At 57.3% G+C, this 22,803-nt stretch overlaps 1 protein-coding gene across 3 annotated transcripts in view; it reads right to left on the bottom strand.

Annotated features, from left to right (window-relative positions):
* Positions 1-5,942: 5,942 nt before the first annotated feature.
* Positions 5,943-22,803, bottom strand: part of LY6H (lymphocyte antigen 6 family member H) — an 88,524-nt gene continuing 71,663 nt past the window's right edge. Inside the window, exons 1-4 of one of the 3 annotated variants that reach the window (XM_064384674.1) lie at positions 8,600-8,681; positions 7,646-7,773; positions 6,852-6,971; positions 5,943-6,515 (exon numbers count right to left, since the gene is read on the bottom strand). In XM_064384674.1, coding sequence (XP_064240744.1) covers positions 6,280-6,515; positions 6,852-6,971; positions 7,646-7,712 — 423 coding nt within the window. In that variant the 5' untranslated portion in view covers positions 7,713-7,773; positions 8,600-8,681 and the 3' untranslated portion in view covers positions 5,943-6,279. Of the gene's footprint in view, positions 6,516-6,851; positions 6,972-7,645; positions 7,774-7,991; positions 8,059-8,599; positions 8,682-22,803 lie in introns of those variants that run through there. The other 2 variants (XM_012468360.2, XM_064384673.1) reach the window with 2 other exon arrangements.

The following is a 22,803-nucleotide window of genomic DNA, read 5'->3' on the forward strand; positions in this document are numbered from 1 at the left end:
GGCTGGATGGGGGACAGGGGAGACAGGGCCCTAGGTGGCCTTAGCAGCTAGGGGCCCAGGCCGGGAAGGGGCCTGGGGGAAAGCATCTCAGGACAGGCTGTGTTAAAAAGAGCCTGGAAGACCAAGGGAAGCTGGGAAGGATTCCTGGTGGGAGTAGGGAAGCTACAGGCCCCCGGAATCAAGCTGAGGAGGGAGCAGGATTCATCCTCCAAACGCCTGCCCACTGCCTTCCATCCACCCTGCCTGGACCAGCGTCCTGCCGGCCTGGAACAGAGGCCAGAGGTGGGCTCAGGATCAGCCCCGCCCCCACGCCTACAGCGCCCCGTGAGCTGGGTGTGTCCTGCCTCACAGACCTGGGACCAGGCCCAGGGAGGCTGCTGAACTCAGCCAGAACCACACAGCCAGCAGGTGCTAGAAGAGCAGTTGGAATCCAGGTGGCCTGGCGTCTTCTGCAAATCCAGTGCGGATTTTGGTATGTCAGGGTCTGACTCTTCTAAACCTGTTTCCCAAGAAAAAGTGGGCACAGTTAGACCTCAGTCTGGCCGGCGGTCCAACACAAGGGAAGGAGAGACGGCCCGACACGAGGGCTCCCAGCACCCACTGATCTAGCAGCTTCCCCGGCCCCGGAGAGGGGGGCAAGAGGACCCCAGAGGCCCCACGGGGGAAGGTGAACCACTGACCCCAGAGCAGCCAGACTGCTCCAGAGTGAAGGAGACGGGAGACGGCCGTCTGTGCTCTGATAAAGATATCACAAGGAAGGCTACAGACACACCTCAGCCGTAACGTGATGCAAGTGTCTGCGATGCAAACATCCTAACCAAATATTGGCTATCTGAATCTGGCAGTGGTTTAAACGAGTAATACATCACAGATTTCAAGGCAGCTCACCACCAGGACGCCTAGCAATGGAGATGGCCGTGCCGACTATTCATTAAGTAGGAAAATGGGGACTTACCGCAATAGATCATGAAAGGGCATTTCTTTTAAGTTCATCAGCCATTCCTAATAAAAAAAAACTAAATGAAATATGAATAAGAGTCTAGACTGAATAAAGACTGGCTTTGATATCCAACAGCAAACGCTAATTTGTGGCGTAACATGAAGGACCTCCCATGAGCACAGACACCCTGGTCACTGTTACTATTCGGCCATGCTTTGGAGGGCTCAGCTAATGCAACAGAAACAAAAGCTGAACGAGCAATATAAGCACCGGGAAAGAAGCAACCAAATCTTCTTTATTTGCTGATTATACGGTTATGTCCCTTGAACAGCTAAGAGACCCTGCTAATCACGGAATTTAGGAAGATTCGCATTCAGGAATAAGCAGCCCTCCCTTGCTGACCTGCGGTGTTATCTGCGGCTGCCTCAAGTCACCTGAACACACTCTGAACATTTTTGAAAGTTCCCGCATCATGAATCCCACTTTCCCGTGGCAGAATTCAGCCTCCCAGGCCCTCGGGTGTAGCTGCCGGGTGGAACTCCTAAGGCGAGCTACGGAGGCGGGGGCAGCCTCCTTCCCGGGACGGGGCAGGGGCAGCATGCTGCTCCCGGGACAGCAGCGGTGCCAGCCAGGCCAGTTTGGAGTCCTTCCCGGAGGCCACGCCTGCATCCCAAGGCCCCAGCCCTCCCTGCAACCCCACTGTGGAATCCCTCTGCTGAAATGCACTCCAGTGGACGCTGGCCTGGCAGACACGAGGGTAGAAGGGCACAGCCCACAAAGCTAATGAGAAACACTTCTTCATTCCTACAATTTATATTTCTAGACCTCTCCACCCTTCCCGGCTGGCAGCGGCAGGAGGGCAGAGCTGTCCACTCAGGGCGTTTGTGCAGACACCCCGGGGCCCTCAGCCTCGGCCAGTGCCCGGCGCATACAGGCCACCACCAAATGACTTCTCCTTTATCTGCGTCCCTAACCCCATCCCGTCGGTTCTGAGGCTGTCGGGGGCCTGCCTGACCTGGCCACCTTCACCCGGGGCCACTCTGAGGTCTTGGCGCTCTGGGAGTGCTGCACAGGACACCGGGTGCAATCTCTCTCTGGGACCCATTCCAGCCTCAGCCCTCAGCAGCCCCCGTCCCTGCCGGGGCCAGGGGGTCTCTCATCCCGGTTGGAGGGCAGTGCCTCCCTCCCGTTCTGTATTCTGAGACGAAGCAGGCAGGGGACTGAGAGCAGCCCTGTGGAAGGGTGCCCCACAGGCGATGAGCCGGCTGCTGACTGTCCCCATTCTCCTGCCAGAATCACTGCATCTTTAGAAAGATGAGTTCAACAAGCCTGACCCTTGCTTCTTCCTGCACGAAAGAGAATGTGGACAGGATTTGCAAGTGTGCCCCTAGGCTCCATGGCCAGATGCAGCCACACATCCAGCCCCGAGGCTCCACCCTGCTGTCACGCCTGGGCACCTGCGGAGCCGCTGCCCCACGTAGGGTGTGGGCTGGAACCGCTCTGGAGTAGCCTACCAGAAACTCTTGGGGTGACCCCCGTTGCAATCTTCAGCAAGGCTTCTGAACAAAACTAACTTCCATCCTGTAAAGCCCGATTTTTCTTTACTTGACAGTGTCTTGAGATGTTCTGAGAGGTTCCTCCTCAGACTCCCCGCTCTGCCTCACTGTCTGCCTCCGAGGGGCTCACGGCCTGGCGGGTCAGGCTTCCCGAAGCACCAAGCCAGAAGTCTGGGGGACCTCAGTGTTCCGCCCTATCAGCCCCTCCCCTCAGGCAGCAAGCACCCCCAGCCCACCTGCTTCAACAGGGTGGGAGGCTCACGAAAAGAAATCACGAGAAAATGAAAAGCATCCACTCATGACACCAACAATGGCCATTAAATGTAAGGTGGGAAGGGAAACCCCATGCGCAACACCAAGAACCGTAAATGACCCAGTGATAAGCACACCAAGGAGCGAGCACAAGCCCGGTGGAGGGAATGACGAAGCTGCACAGTGGGACGTCACTCAGGAGGCCGAGTGAAGAGGCCGGAGGGGCGCCGAGCTGGCACCGGGAGACGGAGCGCTCAGGATGGCGGCTGCTCCAACCTCACGTGCCAGAGAGACGCATTCCAGTCGAAATGCTAACAGTGTTATTCTGCAACTGGAGACAAGGATCCCGAAGTGCATCTGTGAGAATAGATCGGGAGACGTAGCAATATGCGTTTAAAAAGAAGAACGAGGGCCCTTGCCTTAGCAAGTGTCCAACACGCCGCCCAGCTGCCCTCATGGAAATGGCATCGCATCAAAGGACCTGCAACGAACTGACCAGTGCAATCCCAGCTGGCAGAGGCTCAGAAACAGCCTGGCACGTGTGGGAAGGCATCCTGTTATAGAGCGGCATCTCGGATCAACGGGCCAGAGGCAGGTTACTTAGTAAAGGACATCGAGAAACAGTGGCCATTTGGAAGAAGCTCCTGCCCCTGCCACACTGTAAATGAACCCCAGATGGACTGGCTCTCTGAGTGCAGTAACCGAATCTGCAAACTATTAAGGAACTCTTTTCATAAGGTAAGAGTAGAGGAAATTCTCCTAAGATGCAAAGCCCCAACCACAAAAGAACAATTCGACAGATCTGACTGCGTCGAACCTTAGAACATCCAGCAATGCACGGTGCAAACACCACAAATGAGACACAAGCGGCAGACAGCGGGAAATAGCCACACAACGTATAGCACAGGAAGATGCGTGTCCCTAAAGTGTGCAAAAGGGTGGTGACAGCAGGAAAAAGACAAACGCCGCAATGGGAGCACGGGCAAAGGTGTGACCAGGCGAGAGAGACGCACACGTGGCTGACACAGACGACAGGGAGATTGTCGTTGTCCACGAGACGGGCAAAACATTCCTCGAGCTGAAGAGCATTCGTTGCCAGCAAGTGTGTCCGGAATTTTCAGAAGCAGCGATTTAGTCAGATTTCCTGTCACTTCTCGGCATTAATCCTACACCCATCACCACTTGAGCCCAGGAGGTATGAAGACAAGGGCGGTATTTCAGCGTTGCTGACCACAGACATTTGAGAGCAAACCCCTACACCCACCGATTAGGGACGGTGCAAATGCACAGCTCCCTCATCCAGGGGACCCCTAAGCAGACGTTGAAAACCGGCTGGCCTGGACACGGGGCCCTGGGAGGACATCACTGGTGAATTGCTCAGTAGAAAGAGTTGCGTAGCAGATCCATTTCTCAGCACCGTCTGTGTGCACCGCTGGACCAAGGGCTTCACGTGGACTGTGAGGTTCAGCCCTTCAAAGACAACTTGTCAGGTGGGGACCACACTGAAACTCCTCTGAGATGGGGAAACCGACTTAGCCGGTGCCAGCAGCTTGGGAGCTGGTGGCTTCCTGCCTGTCCCACCCTGGCAACGCCTCAGGGTGGGAGGTGAGGGAGAGGTGAGGGCATGCCCTTCTGATTTTATGATTCCTCAAGGAGGTGGGAGAATTTCACACCTTTTTGTGTCTTTAAATATATCTTTCAGATAATAAATTCAGCATACAAAGATTCATATGAAAACTGGCTCAAGCCTCACCCCAGTTGGGCTGGCCTGTCCATGGCCTCCCTAGCCACCCAAGGCTTCCGTGGGGATTCCCTCGCTCCTGGGCTTTCTGCCCCCTGGGAATTCTCAGCTTCTTTGCAAGTCCCCCCGCCCCCAAAACATCAGGCACAAGCAACAGTAGCACACTTTACTGAAGTGGGGTGGGGACAGGGGGCACATCGCAGAGCAGAGGCCCCTCTACGGTAAAGCCTTTGGCTGTGTCCAGCAGGGAATCGGTGCCAGTGCCCAGGACCACAGGCCTCCTCTCTCTCCCTGGCTCAGCAGCCCTGGACTCGACTCCTCGCCATCACTCATGCAAGGTCAGCTCTTATAGGAACCACTGCTTTCCCTAAGGAGTCCGGGATCCAGCAGTGACCACGAGACTGGGTCAGTCACAGGTGGCACGAAGCAGTAGTGGCCAGAGACCAGGCCGCAGAGAAACCCTGGGGTGCCTGCCAGGCACTGTGGGGCAAGCCACCGGTGGAGCATCAGACGCGGTGGCCAGTGGGTGTGGGAGGCTGGGCTGGATGCGGGGATGCAGCTGAAACTGGAGCGGGAAGGATCCGGACATCATTCCACATTCCCCAGGCCGAGTCTTCCCTGCCCCCTCACCCCGAGGCATCCAGTCCCTCTGGGCCAGCCCACACAGACAGGTGGGCTTCCTCAGCCCCTGGCCACAGGCACTGGCCTCAGGACCCCAACTCAGGGCCGGAAGTGGCCAGGATGGATGTCCAGCGAAGGGGCAGGGTGAGGGAACACGAGGGCTCCACTCAGCCCGACGCAGCCCACAAAGGCAAACAGCGAGGGGTGGGGGCAAGAGGAGGCCAGCATACGTGTGTGCTCACATCTGTGAGTCCCCAGGGTCCCGGGTACACGGCAAGCTGAGCATCCACGGGTGGGTGTGCACAGACGTGGATGTGTGACTGTGGGCGGGTGCACGTGCACCGGGACGCGCCAGTGTGTGCTAGTTATCTGCACACCCAGCACGTGTGCACAGGGCACCTGGGGTGTGCGTGTGTGAGGGTGTGAGCAGGGCAGGCATGGTGTGCATGCATGAGCCCGTGCACAGGCTGGCGGCTGCGTGGGCACCACTGTGTGTGCGAGTCTGGTGTCTGCAGTGTGCACCCAGAATTCCGGTGCCTCCCCCCAGGCCCACCCTGCAATCCTGCTCATCTCAACTCTTACCCATCACCCCAAGTGCTCCCAAACCTCCCCAGGCCCAAGCAGCCCCAGCACAAGCACCCAGCACCCCAGTGCCCTGAGCCCGGGAGCAGAGAGCACGGCTGAAGCACCCCAGTGCTCTGAGCCCGAGACCAGAGAGCACAGCTGAGCACCCGTGCTGCCCCCAGCCCCTCTCTGCTCCCTCCGCACCTCATTCCCGGCTCTCCGCCAGGCCCCCTTTCCTGCCCCCCACACCCAGGCTCAGACCCAGGTCTCAGGACTCAAAAGTGACTTTATTTCTCTGTAGAAGATGCCCTTCCAGCTAGACTGCTGCTTCACTTCCCCTCCGGGACCTGGGGGTCCCAACCCCCTGCCCTCATCCCCAGGTCTCCTGCCCAGATGGCTGGGTTCCCCAGGGATGTCCAGCTGCCCGGGACTCAGAGCTGGCGGAGAGACAGGGAGGCTTCACATCGGGGGAGGAGAGAGAGCCACTGGCCACAGGCACGGAGCTGGGCCAAGGCTGCCCCCAGCCCCAGCCAGGCCAGGCCAGGGAGGGGGCAGCCAGAGGCTCAGGGGAGCAAGCTCAGAAGCCCTGTGGGAAGGAGGAGACCTCAGAGCCCCGCCCAGAGGAGGGCGGGCCCCAGGCTGAGCAGGAGACCCCCAGCCAGGGCCCAGGGGCTGTGCCCTGCCCCGGCCCCCCCATTGCACAAATCCTTCTCGCAGCAGTCCACGTCGACTTTTAAGATCCCAGAGTTAATAAACCCCATCAGATAGTCTGAGAAAAAGTGTCGCTTGACGAAGTCGCAGGAGGAGGCACACATCTTGTTCACCGAGTGATCCTTCCTGCCTGGGAAGAGAAAGCTCGGACTGGGACTGGGGCTAGGGCTCCTGGGCCCTTTCAGCCTTGCCGGGGACCGAGCCCAGTCCCCTCCAAGTCAGCTCAGGGCCCCAGACAGGCAAAACCCAATCCCTCCACCCTCCCAGGCTGGCCCCAACTAGATGGAAAGGGTCACTAAGGAGCCAGAGAGGGACCAGGATCTGCTCACTGTCACACAGCACGGCAGTGTCCTGCCTGCGGCCCCACACTCTCCTCCTGGGCCAGAAGGGCTCAGAGGACACCTTTGACCTCCCCCAAGAGCCTGGCTTTCAGCACATTCCCCCACCACCCTCAGTCCCAACTTACTGCTGCTGGGGTCGGTGATTCGGACACTGGCACACACTGTGTCCGACGGCTGGCACTGCTTCGGAGTGCAATGGCTGGAGTTGGAGGTCAGGGTGCAGTCCTGGCACCACAGGCCATGAGCTGGGCAGAGTATGGGGGGTGACCAGATGCACTGGGGGCCGAACCAGGCCGCCCCCTGCGTCCCTCGCCCATCCCCCTGCTGCAAGCACTCCTAAAAGAGCCCTACCCCACAGGAGTGAGCAGGCCACCGTGACCCCTGGAGGGGGAGCAGAGGCCCTGGGACAACTGTGCCCCATCCTGGCAGTTTGAAGGGAGCTCCTATAGCCCCTGCCTGGCCCCCATGCACAAGTGTGTGTGTGTGCGCGCGCGCGCGCGCTCTCACACACACACACACACACACACACACGGGCTACACAGACCCCACACCAACAGTGCCCCCCCGCACACTCCCACCCAGCCTCATATCCCCCCACCCCCGAGTTCTGTGAGCTCCAAGCTGTGAAGGACCAAACTGCATTTGAAAGGAGGCCCGGGAGCAGGTGACGGATGACCAGGGGCTTCCGTGCGGTGCCAGCCGCCCACCAGTTCCCGGCCCTGGAGGAAGAGCGCTGGAGAGAGCCCGGTTGCGCGGGCAGAGCGGCCGAGGGCCGGGGTCGCCGGGCTCCCGGAGGGGGCGTGGGCTCTCTGGGAAGCGCGGTGGGAACCGTCAGAGGGTGGCGGCCCCATACCCCTCTCTCCCGCGGCGCCTCGGGCTCTCCCAGGTACCTGACCCAGCCCTCGGGCCCCCTACTCACCGGGCGCGGAGCACAGCAGGACGGCCAGCAGCGCCAGGCCGAGGCCCTTCATGGCTGCAGGCAGCATGCTCCGGGCGGGCTTGGGGCCGGCGCGGGGTCTCGGGGTGAGGGTCCTCTGGGTCGCAAGCCTGGCGGGAAGAAGCGTTGGTCAGGAGGCCCCAAGGACCCTCGCCTTTCCGGGCCTCAGGACGCAGCCTTCTACCCGAAATCCAGGGCCGGGGTCTGCCGGAGCGCGCAGAGCCCCACCCCCAGGCGGCTCCCAGAGCTCCCGCCGTCACAGCATCCCCGCTGGGAGAGGGCTGCCCTCCGGGGCGCGGGGACAGCTCGAGACGCCCCGCGCCGGCACCTGTGTGGGGAGAGGAGGGGGGCGTCCTCTTCTCCCCGGGGAGCCGTAGGTGCGTCCGGACCGGAACGAGCGGCAGGAGCGGGAGCCCGTGGTACCTGCCACGGGGGGAGGGGCGCGCGCCAGGTCCCCACCCCCACCCCTGGGCTGGGGGGCCGGGAACCCCGCGCCGAGTCCGGTGCCCGGGCCTTCCGCGCGCGCCTCGGCGCTCACCGCGGGTGGGGCGAGGAGCGCGGGCCTCGGGATCGGGGGCGCACTCACATCCCTGGGGTGTCCGCACTCCGGGCTCGGGCGGCGTGCGTGGCGCGGGGAGCGGTGCCCTTCGGTCTCCCTGCGGACCGGAATCCGGGCGCAGCCTCGTCTTTCGGGGAACGCAGCCGCAGACGCGGACCCCGCGCGAGGGGCGGGGCGGAGCCGGGGCGGGGGCCGCACGGGGGGCGGGGGCGGCGGGAGACGCGCGGGGCGGGGGTGCCCGGGGCTCGCGGCCCCCACACAGGTACAGCTGGCCCCGGCCCTCCGCGCCCCCTCGCTCTCGAGCGCTCGCTCCCTTGGGTTCCCGCTCCCTCCTCCGCGGCGCCCCCCGCTCCTCCCTCGCCTCCGCGATCCCCTACCCAGGCGTGGGCAGGATCCCTTCCCCCTCCGCTTGGCTGCGATCCCCTTGGAATTTCTGGGAAGAACGTTTATTGTGAAAGGAAGCAAAATGCACAAAGACGCAGAGAGGTGGAGGCACCCGGCGCGGCGCCCGGCTCAGGTCCGAGGTCGAAGACCGCTAGGGTCGGACGCCCAGCCCTGGGGCCCCGCCCTCCGCCTCCTCCCGGCCCCTCCCCACTGCTGCCCACCCTCCCTCCCCTCTGCTCCCCTCCCTCCCCTCCCTCCCCTCCCTCCCTACTCCTCCCCATTGCTCCCCATCCCTCCCCGTCCCTCCCCACTGCTCCCCACTCCTCCCCAACCTCATCCCCGCTTTCCTGTTTCCGATGGTTCCAGCCTGAGCATCCATGAAGACCCCCACCAGCAACCGCAGTCCCAGGAACTTCTGTCGCCAACCACACCCGCGCCGGAGGGTAAAGGCACAAATCCTAGCCAGGGCATCAGAGCCTTGGACTCGTGTCTGGGCTTCCTTGGCCCTCCCGCCCTGCCCTCCAGCTGTGGAAAAGCTGTGCCTTTGCACGTGTCCCTGTGCCTGAAATCCGCCTCCGCGGGGGCCCTGGGGAAGCCCCTACCTGCCACCGCGCCTTTGGTCCTGCTTTCTTTCATTCGACCTGAAAACATGTACTCCGTGCTCCCTGCTGGCCTAGCCCTGCCCTGGGCCCGGGAAAGGACACGAGGAGATAGACCTGGTTTCCGCCCTGCTGACTCTCACCTTAGACAAGTGGTGACCCCTAACGCAGCTTAGCTTTGCAGGATGTGACAGTCAGAGCTAATATTTATTGAGCATGTACTGTGCATTCCACCTGTTCTAGACACTTCGTATCTGTTATCATTACAGTCTCACCACAATCCCGCTGTGCAGATAGTATCATTTCCATCTCACAGATGAGGATACTCGCACAGAAAGCTGGAGCTCCCTGCTCAGGGTCACACGGCGACGCAGGTGGCGGGTGACACAGCTGATGTGTAACCTAAGCAGCTTGGGCTGCAGAGACTGCACACCTTCGCTCCGTGTGCGGCTCCAGAGGGGCAAGGGACCACGACGGGAGCCCGATTCGCCTCAGGGTCAGGAAAAGCTTCTCCCAGGACCTGACATTTTATCAGAGACCTGAATGAGGAGTTGAGATTCATAAGGTGCAGAGGGCAAGAGCTAGATCAAGGCTCAAACACAGTTCTTCTCAAAATATACAGAGCTCTCAAGAAAGTAAAGGAAATCTGAGTCCATAAAGAAAGAAGTAAATGGAATAATGGACCCCCAAAGTCTGCCCGCTGAGCAGGAGGCAGATGCGGAAGCCACAGTGGTCCTGGGCAAACCTGGGCCTGCACTGGGTCTGAGGTTCAGAAGCAGAGCCTGAGGCACGGATTCCAGGGCAAGCCATTTCGTAGGCAGTGTGGGAGCAGCCCTGGGAGTGCAGAAGTGGTCCGGGGTAGAGAAGGAGGCAGTCAAGCGTGTGGTACACAGCAAACCGCCACGGTGGGGAACTGGAGCCTGACCCCACAGAGGGCCTCTGGGAAGTGATATAAACTGTGAGCCTCGGTGAGCTCACCCAAGGGATGAGGGAACAGGTGTTTTCACAGCGATACCCAAGAGTCATTGATTGAGGGCTGCCCCAGGGGGTGCATTCTCCTCGACTCTCCACTTGCCACCCACACAGAGCCCTCGGGGGAGCCAAGGTGGTCCAAGGTCAGCAGCACCCCTGCGTGTGAAAGCAAAACCAACAATGAATCCTCTCTAGAGAAAGCAAGCCCCAGCTTAGGGACGGGGTTCCCACAAATCTAACTGAAGCAAATACAAGTTCAAAGTGAAAAATCAGCACATATCTAAAGAAAGTAAGCCTCCAAGTGAGACTCAGCTGAACAGTGACAAGCAACAGATTTAAATCACCACAACTTTCTAAATGGAAAATATCAAATATAGGATATAAAATTAACCTATTTACTATGCTTAAGATATATTAAAGTAAGGAACAAAGCACTATCAAACCGATCACAATGCTTATCAGAAAAAAAAATAAAAATAGAACCTCTAGAAATGAAAATTTTTCATTGAAATGAAAAGGTCAACAGAAACCTGAAAGAATTATGGTAACTGAAAGAAGCCAGTCACAAGAAAACACATATTGTGTGGTTTTCCTTTTATGAAATGTCCAGAATAGAACAATCTAAGAGAGACAGAAGGTAGCTTAGTGGTTGCCTGGTGCTAGAAGGGTGGAATAGGGGAATCAGTTCCTCCCTAGGAACTGGTAATAGGCACTACGGATAAATAAAGTGATAAAATCACTCATTTGGGAGTGATGAAAATGTTCTAAAAATAGTGATTATGGTCACACAACTCTATAAATATACTACAAACCACTGGCTTGTCTCTTTAAAAGGGTGTTATGGTATGTGAATTATATCTCAATAAAGGTGTTGTAAAAAAATACTCAGCAAACATTACACAGCAAATTAGACACAGTTGAAGAGGGAATTCATAAACTAGAAGTTAAATCTTAAAAAAGTTACCAAGAATGTAGCACAAAAGATAAGGAAATATAAAATAGGAAAAATAAGAAACAGATGGTATTTTTCTGATGCCCACTTAAGTCTGAGCAAGAAAAGGAGAAAAGAAAAAACTAAAACAAAACAGAAAGATTGTGTGCAGAGAGCTTAATGGAAGTCTGGTTGAAATCTCAAAGGAAAGAGAGTCAATCATTGATGAAGTTATGCCTGAGAATATTTCAGAACTGATAAAAAATAAGTATACACAGAGAGGTGCAACAGGGACTAAATAGAATAAAGAAAAAGAAAGGTGACACAGTGAAATTGTAGAAAATCTTCCCAGCCTAAAAGAAAAGAAAGATCAGTTCCTGGGAAACAGCAATAAGACTGACAGCAGAATTCCAACAGCCACAATGACAGCCAAAGGAGAGGAAAATCGGATCTGTAAAGGGCTCAGGAGGAAATAACTCTTCCACTTCTGGGCATCTAGCCAGAGAAACAGAAATCAGTATCTCGAAGAGAGACCTGCACTCCCATGGTCACTGTGGCATTATTCACAACAGCCAAGACATGGAATCCACTTGTGTCCATCAGCAGATGAATGGACAAAAGAAAAAGTGAGAGAGAGAGATTAGATAGATATAAGCCAGGCACAGTGGCTCACACCTGGAATCCCAGTATTTTGTAGGGCCAAGGCAGGTGGATCACCTGAGGTCAGGAGTTTGAGACCAGCCTGGCCAAAATGGCAAAACCCCCATCTCTATTAAAAATACAAAAATTAGCCAGGCATGGTGGCACGCACCTGTAATCCCAGCTGCTAGGGAGGCTAAGGCAGGAGAATCACTTGAACCCTAGAGGTGGAGGTTGCAGTGAGCCAAGATCATGCCACTGCATTCCAGCCTGGGCAGCAGAGTGAGATTGTCTCAAAAATAAACAAACACATAAATAAATAATTTAAAAATAAAAAGATTAAATAGATATAGATCTATAAAGTGTTAAAATAGAGATTATGAGATTGATGGAATGCACTCTTTGTAGCAATAATATTCCAAGTTATAAATAAGACCTAAGGTGATGCCAGGCAGGGATTAAGTCACACATCCCTAAACTTAAAGAATAAACTATGTTCTAACCACAAGAATTTTTCTTTTTCTCTAGCAGCTAAATAAGCACTGGCCACAAGAAGATGATAAGTGTGTGAGGTGATGAATATGGTAACTGGCTTCATTTAAGCATTATATAATATATACATATATCAAAATGTTACTTTGTACCCCATAAATACATATAATTATTATGTGTCAAACATTTTTAACTTTAGATAATTTTTTTCAGATGAATAAAAGTCAGAGACATTTAGAGAGTTTACCACTAATAGCCCTTCCCTAAAGAAATTTCTAAAGAATGTACTTCAAGTAGAAAATTTGCCACAGAGAAAAGACTGGGGCCAGATATAGTGGCTCACACCTGTAATCCCAGCACTTTGGGATGCCTAGGTGAAAGGATCACTTGAGGCCAGGAGTTTGAGACCAGTCTGGGAATCACAGGGAGACTCCACCTCTTACAAAAATTAAAAGATCATCTGGGTGTGTTGGTGCACACCTGTAGTCTCAGCTAGTCAGGAGGCTGAGGTGGGAGGATTGAACTTAGGAGGTTGAGGATGCAGTGAGTTGTGATGGTGCCACTGCACTCCAGCCTGAGTAACAGAGCAAGAGCCTGTCTCAAAAAAAAGGACCCAGCTGGTCTTGGTGGCTCACATCTATAATCCCTGCACTTTGGGAAGCTAAGGCAGGCAGAATCAGTTGAGGTCAGGAGTTCAAGACCAGCCTGGCCAACATGGTGAAACCCCATCTCTACTAAAAATACAAAAATTAGTCGGGCATGGTGGCAGGTGCCTATAATCCCAGCTACTCAGGAGGCTGAGGCAGGAGAATTGCTTGAACCTGGGAGGTGTAGGTTTCAGTTATTCGAGATTGTGCCACTGCACTCCAGCCTGGGCAACAGAGCAAGACTCTGTCTCAAAAAAAAAAAAAAAAAAAACCACATCACACATGCAATTAAATGAGTGAGAGAGAGGCTGCCTTCTGTCATGGTGGGCTTCATCCATTCAGCAGAAGGCCCTCACAGAACGAAAGGCGGGCCTCCCCTGTGGCAGACTGCAATGGCACATCAGGTCTTCCCAGGTCTGCACCCTGCCAGCCGCTGCAGGTTTTAGACTTGCCAGCCTTTGCCATCCTGGAAGCCAGTTCTCTAAAACCTCTCTGCACATATGCGTCCTGTTGGCTCTGTTCTCTGACCAGTGCAAGGAGGGGCTACAGCAGAGGGCTTGCCGGCCACTCAGGGAGTCATGGCTCCCGGTGTAAGGCTGGTTGCCTCACCGGGAGCTCGGATGTACACCGTGCCCCGCTTTTTTCCGAAAGCTCAGACATGCTCAGGCATGTTCCCTTCTCCCCTTCTCGCACAGCCTGGCCTTCCCTTAAAGAACCCAGTATGCAAGCGGGGTCTTGTGATTCTAGCCAATAGCAGCCGAGTCTTTCTAGCCAATAGCCGGAGTAATTCTAACCAATAACAGCCAAGTCCTGTATGCAAACAAAGCCTTGTAACCTTACCCAATAGTAGTCCTGCTCTCCCACAACCAATCAAGTTCTTTCACTCCCTATAAAACCCCACGTCTGAGAGGAGTCCGTGCAACTTCTCCGGCCCCTCCTGTCGGACTGCAGAACCTCGCCCAGGAGCCTGAATAAATTCCTTCATATTGGATCTTCTTGTGTTGGCCTCAGTTTCTTCCTTTTAAACTCGGCAAGAACAAACCTTACACCGGGCCCCTTTCCTTCCATCCTCCTGGTCCTGCCCTCCATATCAAAGGATGACTGGCCAGAGAGGAGAGCTTGGGAATGGCTTTGAGGTATGTGATCAAAGACGTCTGCAGAAATGGGAAACGCAAAGGGTTGAAGAGAGGACGGACGCTGTTGATCGGCATCTCAGAAGATCCTCTGATGGCCTCGTGGAGAATGGACTGGAAGGTTCTAGAACAGAACAGGGAGGCCAGAGAGGAGGACGTGGCTTGGACCAGGGCAACGGCTGTGGAAATGGAGTAAGTGGGTGGGCTTGCAAGGCTTGGTGATGTCTGTGTGCAGGACACCTGTCTCCTGGGCAGGAGCTACAGATGCAGATGGGCCGAGGGCATGGGGCCAGAAGGAATGGTCACTAGAGAGCGTGAAGCGCTATCTTAAGTCAGAGATACCTGGGAGGTCACCAGCAAGAGAACTCAAGGACATCTGGGGTGCAGAGGAGAAGCCTTGGCTGGAGACAAAGATGTGGGCATTGCTAGCGCAAGGAAGAGAGCAGACATGGTCATCCAAGGCGGAAGTGGCAAGGGGAAGGAGGGGTCCCCAGGCCCACTCTTGGAGGCACTGGCCATGGGGTCCTGTCTCAAGCAGCAGACAGCACAGGCTCTTCTTGCCAAGGGCGCAGTACAAGCCGGGCCCTGATGTGGGCACCTGGCACCCACCACAGCTGTGAGCCTGGCCCACCTGACACTGATCCCACAGGGCTGAGTCCCGGAGGCTGCTGTCAGGCTGGGGTGCTCTCCATCATCCACGTGGGTCGGCTGGATTCTTAGCAAGGGTTCATACTCTGGGCCCTTCCCATCTCTGCTCCCCTTGTTCCTGCCAAACCATCTTCCTCCCATTTATCCCAGCCACTCCCAAGTGTCCCAGAGTCACCTCTTCCCAGACAGGGCCTGCAGGCATCCTCCAGCAAAGCCCACTGAACCTCCTCCTTCCAAAGCACTGGCTCTTCCCTCCCCCAGCCCCACCTCACCCTGTACCCCTCTCACTCCTTCTCAGCTTCTCGTCTCAGCCTAAATGTTCCCTCTGACCCCCAGATCGGGTGTGGGGGGGCACCGGGGTGCGTGGTGGGCACAGGGGCATATGGGGTGCACAGGGGCATGGGGTGCACAGGGGCTCTGGGAGGACGCAGGGGTGCAGCCCCTCCACGTGGACCTTGTCCCACCGGGGACTATCGGGTCCTTGCAGCTTGGCATCTTGTGGACGTTGCCACCACCGGCATCCAGGGCAGGTCCCAACACAGAGCCCCTGGCTGCACTGACACCTCTCCCAGTTCCATTTCCGCCTGCCATCCTCCTGCTCACCCTCCCTGGGTCCAGGGTCAAGGCCATCAGAGGAAGAGGCCTGAAGAGGAAGTTGTGCTGGGACCAGCCACAGTCTCAAACGTGCCCCCACACCTGCCCCCACACCTGCCCCCACACCTGCCGCTTGCTCCTGTATCTCCACACCACCCCCTACCCCACGCCTTCCTCCCTCTTAGCCTTGGCTAGTGCAACTCATCCCTCCCCAACATCCCCCTCTCCATAGCCAGGACACACGGAGCTCCTCCCAGCCTGTCCTTCCGTAAGCACTGAACAGTCCTGAGCACATCCTCCAGCTCGCCCTCTGGTGGCCTGTGCCCACAGTCCTGAGCACATCCTCCGGCATGGCCTTTTGGTGGCCTGGGCCCGCAGTCCTGAGCACATCCTCCAGTGTGGCCTTTTGGTGGCCTGGGCCCGCAGTCCTGAGCACATCCTCCAGCGTGGCCTTTTGGTGGCCTGGGCCCGCAGTCCTGAGCACATCCTCCAGCGTGGCCTTTTGGTGGCCTGGGCCCGCAGTCCTGAGCACATCCTCCAGCGTGGCCTTTTGGTGGCCTGGGCCCGCAGTCCTGAGCACATCCTCCAGTGTGGCCCTCTGGTGGCCTGCGCCCACAGTCCTGAGCACATCCTCCAGTGTGGCCCTCTGGTGGCCTGCGCCCACAGTCCTGAGCACATCCTCCAGTGTGGCCCTCTGGTGGCCTGCGCCCACAGTCCTGAGCACATCCTCCAGTGTGGCCCTCTGGTGGCCTGCGCCCACAGTCCTGAGCACATCCTCCAGTGTGGCCTTTTGGTGGCCTGGGCCCGCAGTCCTGAGCACATCCTCCGGCATCGCCTTTTGGTGACCTGGGCGAGCAGTGAGGGTCACATCTCAGGTCCTTGCATCCTCCCCGAATGTCCCATCCCTCTCAGAGCCTCTCACACACGGACAGCCACCCTAACTGCTGGCCTCTCCCTGCCACCTGACCACGAGCCAGCGCCAGGCACCTGGCTCCCAGCCACCCCCAGAGCCCGCGCTTTGTGATAGCTCGTCCCTCTCCACACCAGGCTCCACAGCCATCCTGCCTGCACGTGCCTTTGCCCAAGACAGCAACGTCAGCATGCAGGTCTCCTTTAAAGGCACCTGAAATTGTGGGGTGCTCACATCTGCTCCAAAGCATCCCCCACAAAGTACAATTATCATGAGTGCAGCAGCAACCAGCAGACAGGAGAGGCAGCTGCAGGAAGTTCCAGCCACACGAAGCAGAGCCAGCCCCCATCCCCAGGGCAGGGACGGGCCATGCACCTCCCCAGCCTCGCAGAGCTCGGGAAGGAGAAAACCACGTCCTGAGCCAGGGAAGGTAAACGTGCACTCAGCCCTCCCCAGCTGCCGGCACATGAGCACACACTCACCGCACAGCTACACACACAGAATCACTCGCCGCACACACTGGCAGTCACATGCACACTGCACACTGCACACGCGCACCCCCACTCACATTCACACCGAGAGCCCTGGCTCTTGGCCACCCCCTGGCTGACCCTCCTCGGCTGCACACCACGTGGTGCCCGAGTCCTTGAGTGCTCTGTGGGCTCCTGGGCGGTTTGTGTGTCCTGCCTGCCCCTGAGCTGGCCTCTTCTGGCTTCTTTCCTTCGAGACAGAGACAGAACCTCAATAGGAAACCGCCATCCAGCAGGGGCGTGGCCTCCCTGAGCCTCAGTCCCTTCATCTGTAAAATGGGTGGTTCTGAGAACCACGTAAAAGTGTTGGGATTACACAGAAGCCATGGGTCGGGGCTCCTTGGGGTGCCTGGCTGGGGCGAGCACCTGGCAGGGACCGTCACTGCCTTCCCCGTCACAGGTGTCGACCGACTGACGACCAGCTGCGTGCCAGGCACCGTGCTGACACTGGGTCACCACATGAGAGAGCTGAGTCTCTGCCCAGGGAGCGTGTGTGCCAGGAGGAGGACAGGAAGGAGACAAGGAAGCAGATGGAAGGGGCTGTGGGTGCAGGAGGCAGTGAGAGACCGGGCAGCTGGGGACGTGGAAGGGGCTGTGGGCGCAGGAGGCGACGAGAGACCGGGCGGCCGGGGACATGGTCGGAGAAGACCCTCCCAGGGGACACTGAGCCAGGCCTGAGGACTTTGAAGTCCTGGAGGGAGGAGAGAGCCGTGGATGGAGCCAAGTAAGGGTGGGTGGGGGACGGAGGATGGGAGCTGGCTGAGGTGACAGTGGTGGTAGGGATGACTTAGGCCATGTGCTGGGAAAGGGACAGGGTTTTATACTAAAGGCCACAGGGGCCGGGGAAGTGTTCGAGGCGGGGTGGTATTTGGGCCCAGCCAGCCTCACCTGTGTTTGACGAGTCTGTTTCAGATTTCACACTGCCTTTGCCATGGGGCAGCAGACAGCACAGTCTGTCCCCAGGTCCCCAGCACAAGGCTGGCCTCTGCCTCTCTTAGCTGGCCCCAGAGTCCCTGTATAAGAGTGGGGGGCTGTGGGGGGCACTCAGCAGTGGTCCCTGCTGACCACAGCCAACCTACTCCTAGAATAGGAATATCTGCCAAATTGCCCTTCAGAGACTTGAAAGGCCCCTGCCAGACCTGGAGCAAGGCAGGCCCCACCTTCCAGCGTCTAGGCCTGTGGGGTGGTGGACAGGCTCCAGGTGGCTCCCAGTGCTCCACGCCCCTGCAGCTCTCACCTTCAGGGACTCACCTCCCCCCCCCCGCCCCCACGCACAGGCTGCACCTGCCGACTTGCTCTGATGAAGATAGCACAGCAGAGGACAGGACGCAGTTCCCGAGAGCGGTTACAAAACCCATGGCTCTGTCTCGGCCGTGCTCTCTGGCACTCTCTTGCATCCCTGGCGGGGGAGGGGTATCGGCTGCTGTGCTGGGAGGAAGCCCTGTGGACAAGCCCAGGTGACAGTCATGAGGGGCTGAGTTGACCACTGTGCAAGTGAGCCTGGGGGCAGATCCCCTAAGCTGAGCCTTCAGATGAGCCTGCAGCCCCATCCCGAAGACTCAGCACAACCCACGAGAGACGGCAAGCCAGAGCCACCACTGAGCCTGGATAGCCACCCCACAGACACTGAGAGAATAAACTGTGTTAATTGAAGCCCCTGTGTTTTGGGGCAATTTGCCACACAGCAAAAGACAGCACAGGTGTTTAGGGCCTGGCTTGTGCATGACCTGGGGTGGGCAGGGGATGCCAGGACCCCCAAAGAATCATGTCTGGGGGGGCAGCCCCTACGAATGGCAGAGTTCTGCAACCTGGCTCTGGGCTGCTTTTGGAGCGGAGACCCCCTCTTTCCTCACACCAGCTTGGTTGCCAGGGAGACAGATTTCTAGCCCGGTTTCCAGGCTACTCTGCATCCTCCCAGTGCACGTGGCGCCGTTTCACCCTATCAGGAATTTTGCAAACAAGAATAACAACCGTGGTCATGATTAGCAGAAGAAAGGTCTTTAATGACACAGAGCTAACCAATGTCAAGGTGTGGCCCTGGCCCTTGCACTCTGCACAGCCCCTGCAGGGAGCAGGGACAGGGACCACCACCTTCCGCCTCCCAGCCTAACCTGGCCCAGATGCCTGTTTCCAGGGACGCAGGGCAGCAACATGGCACCTGGACGCCCTGCCTGGGAACGCCCCAACAAGCACCCTGCAGCCGAGGCCCAAGTCTCCTTTCCATGCTCCAGGTCTGGCAGTGATTGGCAGCCAGCTGTTCGCCAGAACCCCCTCTCAGAGGCGAGGCAGGATGGGAGCCAGGGGCACTGTTGGAGCCCACTGCTCTCGGACCTTTGGCTTCAGGGCATCTGGGAGTGCTGAGGCCAACAGACGCAGAGGGGATGGCCCTGGTGGGGGTGTGGGGGCGGGCCCTGGCGGGGCGGGGGGCATGGGGGCGGGCCCTGGCGGGGAGGGGGCGTGTGGGCGAGCCCTGGTGGGTGTGGGGGCGGGCCCTGGTGCGAGGGGGGCATGGGGGCGGGCCCTGATGGGGGTGTGGGAGCGGGCCCTGGCGGGGCGGGGGGCATGGGGGCGGGCCCTGGTGGGGTGGGGGCGTGGGGGCAGGCCCTGGCGGGGGTGTGGGGGCGGGCCCTGGCGGGGCGGGGAGCTTGGGGGCGGGCCCACTGGAGACGTGCTGCACAGCTCCCTGTGTTTTCAGCCAGCACTGTCAGCACTATCCGCGCTGCTGGAGGTGGGACCTGGGTGTGTCTCAGAGAAGAGGCACCTGAGGCACCTGTCCCAAGGGCTCACATCGGAGTTCCAGAGAAGAAGGCGTTTACCAAAAGACAGGCCCTGCCCTCCAAGAGGGCCTGCAGGGGTAGGACAGAGACACTGTTGTTCACACAGTAAACATTTCCTGAGGGGCTGCAGCGCTCAGATACAGAGGAAAGCCCCTAATCCCTGAAGGCTGCCAGGACAGTCGGGGAGGCGGTGTGCAGTGTGGGGCCCGCAGAGACATCCACGGCCCAGCTCCCAGTGCTGTGAACGCGGCCTTCGGGAAAAGGGGTCTGTGCATATATAGTTAAGGATCTCAAGATCCTCCTGCATTTGGGCTGGGTCCTAAATCCAGTGACAAGTGTCTTTACAAGAGACAGAAGAGGAGAGGAGCACAGAGGGGGAGGCCGTGTGACCCCAGAGCAGAGGTTGGAGTCGTGGCCACAGGCCAAGGAACCCTTCAAGCCACAGAAGCTGGAAGTCAGGGCAGGACCCTGCCCGAGCCCCTTCCGAGGAAACAAGGCCCTCCTGAAACCTAGACTTCAAGCATCTGGCCTCCAAACCACGAAAGAATACATTTCTGATGTTTTCAGTCACGAAGTTTGTGGAGAGTTCTCCCGGCAGCCTGGGGCCGGCGCCATCACCTCTGGCACTGGGGCTTCTTCAGCCTGACTCCTGTGTCCTCTGACATGACCCTGTGGCTTCCCCAACACATTATGAACAATTTCAGGAACACAGGGAAAACGGAAATAAATTTACGACGAACAGCTGTATACACACCTGGCACCTGGATTCTACAATCCACACGTTACATGTGCTTTATCACATATTCACCCCGATCCATCTCTTGTTCTTGATGGACTTCGAAAGAAGCCATAGCCACCTGCCTGCTTCCCACAGACTCCAGCTCACACTCTAATAACTACTTCACGTGTCGTCAATTACATTTAGAAGTGAAACCATGTTCAGTGAAATGCATGTGCCCGGAGGGTGCCATTCCATAGTTTAGACAAATGCATACGCCCGTGTAACCCAAGCCCCTATCAAAATATACACACTACCACCCCCCACGTTCTCCCCTGCCCAGCTCCATCAAACCCCATCTCCTCCCCTCTGCAAAGGCAGCAACTGTTCTGAAACTTTTAAAACCACAGGCTACTTTGGCCTGCTCTAGAACGTCACAAGTCACACCATGTGGTCCATATTCTTTCCCGCGGGCTCCGGGTGATACGTGCGGCCGGGGTCCTGGCAGTTGGTTCCCTCGCGTGACTGAGCGGTGTTCCACGCAGGAGCGTTCCAACGTTTGCTTATCCACTTCCTTGCTGGCGGCCCCCGGGCTGTGCGCCGTGTTGGGCTCAGGTATGTTCCTGAGTCCTCCACTGTCTTGGGTAAATAGGAGGGCATAGAGTTGCCGTGTCCAGAGTTGCTATGTCCAAAGGTCAAGTAAATTGTTCTCTAAGAAACTGCCAGGCTGGGCACAGTATCACGCCTGTAATCCCAGCACTTTGCGAGGCCAAGACAGGTGAATCATCTGAGGTCAGGAGTTTGAGACCAGCCTGGCCAACATGGTGAAACCCTATCTCTGCTAAAAATACAAAAATAGCTGGGCACGGTGATATGCCTGTAATCCCAGCTACTGGGGAGGCTGGGACAGGAGAATCGCTTGAAGTTGCAGTGAACTGAGATTACACCACTGCACTCCAGCCTGGGTTATGGGTGAAACTTCATCTCAAAAGAAAAAAAAAGAAATTGCCAGACTTTTTGCAGAGCGGTTGTCCCGCCTCATACTCGCAGAGCGTGCCAGCGGTCCCGCTGCCGCACGCCACACACGCGCTTGGTACTGCATGGCAACGGCCCTGAGTGCTCCAGGCCGCCCTGTGCACGTCCTGCTCTGGACTCTGACACGCTGCTACCAGATGGGAGGTCTCGACTCTGAGCTGTCCAGGCACTTGGTGTGTTAAACAAAGAATTGAACAAAATGCACAAACAAATCAACAAAAGAATGAAGCAACAGGCCAGGTGCGGTGGCTCCCGCCTGTAATCCCAGCACTTTGGAAGGCCGAGGCGGGCGGATCACAAAGTCAAGAGACCAAGACCATCATGACCAACGTGGTGAAACCCCGTCTCTACTAAAAATACAAAAATTAGCTGGGCATGGTGGCGCATGCCGGTAGCCCAGCTACTCAGGAGGCTGAGGCAGGAGAATTGCTTGAATCCGGGAGGCGGAGGTTGCAGTGAGCCGAGATTGTGCCACCACACTCCAGCCTGGCTGACACAGCAAGACCCCATCTCAAAAAAAAAAGGAATGAAGCATCGAAAGAAGCAATGAATGCACAGATTCATTGGCGCAAAAGTACAGTCCACAGAGTGGGAGTGGCTCAAGCAAGCGGCTCAAAGCCTGATGCAGGGTTCCTTAGGGTTCTTATAACGCTCAAAGAATTTGGCAACGCCCCTAGGTACCCTTTAGAGGCCTCCAGTGGGTTACGTCTCATGAAGGATTGGCCTGTGCTGCGACCAATCAGAGGCTGAAGTGGAGGCGTGGCCTGCAGTGAGAGGCTGAAGTGGAGGCGTGGCCTGCAGTCAGTCAGAGGCTGAAGTGGAGGCGTGGCCTGCAGTCAGAGGCTGAAGTGGAGACGTGGCCTGCAGTCAGTCAGAGGCTGAAGTGGAGACGTGGCCTGCAGTCAGTCAGAGGCTGAAGTGGAGGCGTGGCCTGCAGTCAGAGGCTGAAGTGGAGACGTGACCTGCAGTCAGTCAGAGGCTGAAGTGGAGACGTGGCCTGCAGTCAGTCAGAGGCTGAAGTGGAGACGTGGCCTGCAGTCAGTCAGAGGCTGAAGTGGAGACGTGGCCTGCAGTCAGTCAGAGGCTGAAGTGGAGACGTGGCCTGCAGTCAGTCAGAGGCTGAAGTGACTTCTGTCTTGAGCATCATGCCAGGAGCGGACATGGCCCATGTGCTGCCTCGTCTTTCCTGGAACTGGCTGCACCTGCTGCCTTCTCACTTATGGCTTAACCCATGGTGACCCTAATTCCCTATTCTCCTGCCTCATTTCCTACTGAGAGAAATGATCTCGTAAGTCTTTTTTTTTTTTTTTGAGATGGAGTTTCTCTCTTGTTGCCCAGGCTGGAGTGCAGTGGTGCAGTCTAGCTCACTGCAACCTCCACCTCCTGGGTTCAAGCAATTATCCTGCCTCAGCCTCCCAAATAGCTGGGATTACAGGCACCTGCCACCATGCCCAGCTAATTTTGTATTTTTAGTAGAGATGGGGTTTCTCCCTACCTCAGGTGATCCACCTGCCTTGGCCTCCCAAAGTGTTGGGATTACAGGCGTGAGCCACCGCGCCCGGCCGATCCCCA

This window comes from Aotus nancymaae, unplaced genomic scaffold, assembly GCF_030222135.1.
Source record: "Aotus nancymaae isolate 86718 unplaced genomic scaffold, 86718_ANA_hifiasm-v0.15.2.pri h1tg000036l, whole genome shotgun sequence".
NCBI lineage: Eukaryota > Metazoa > Chordata > Mammalia > Primates > Aotidae > Aotus > Aotus nancymaae.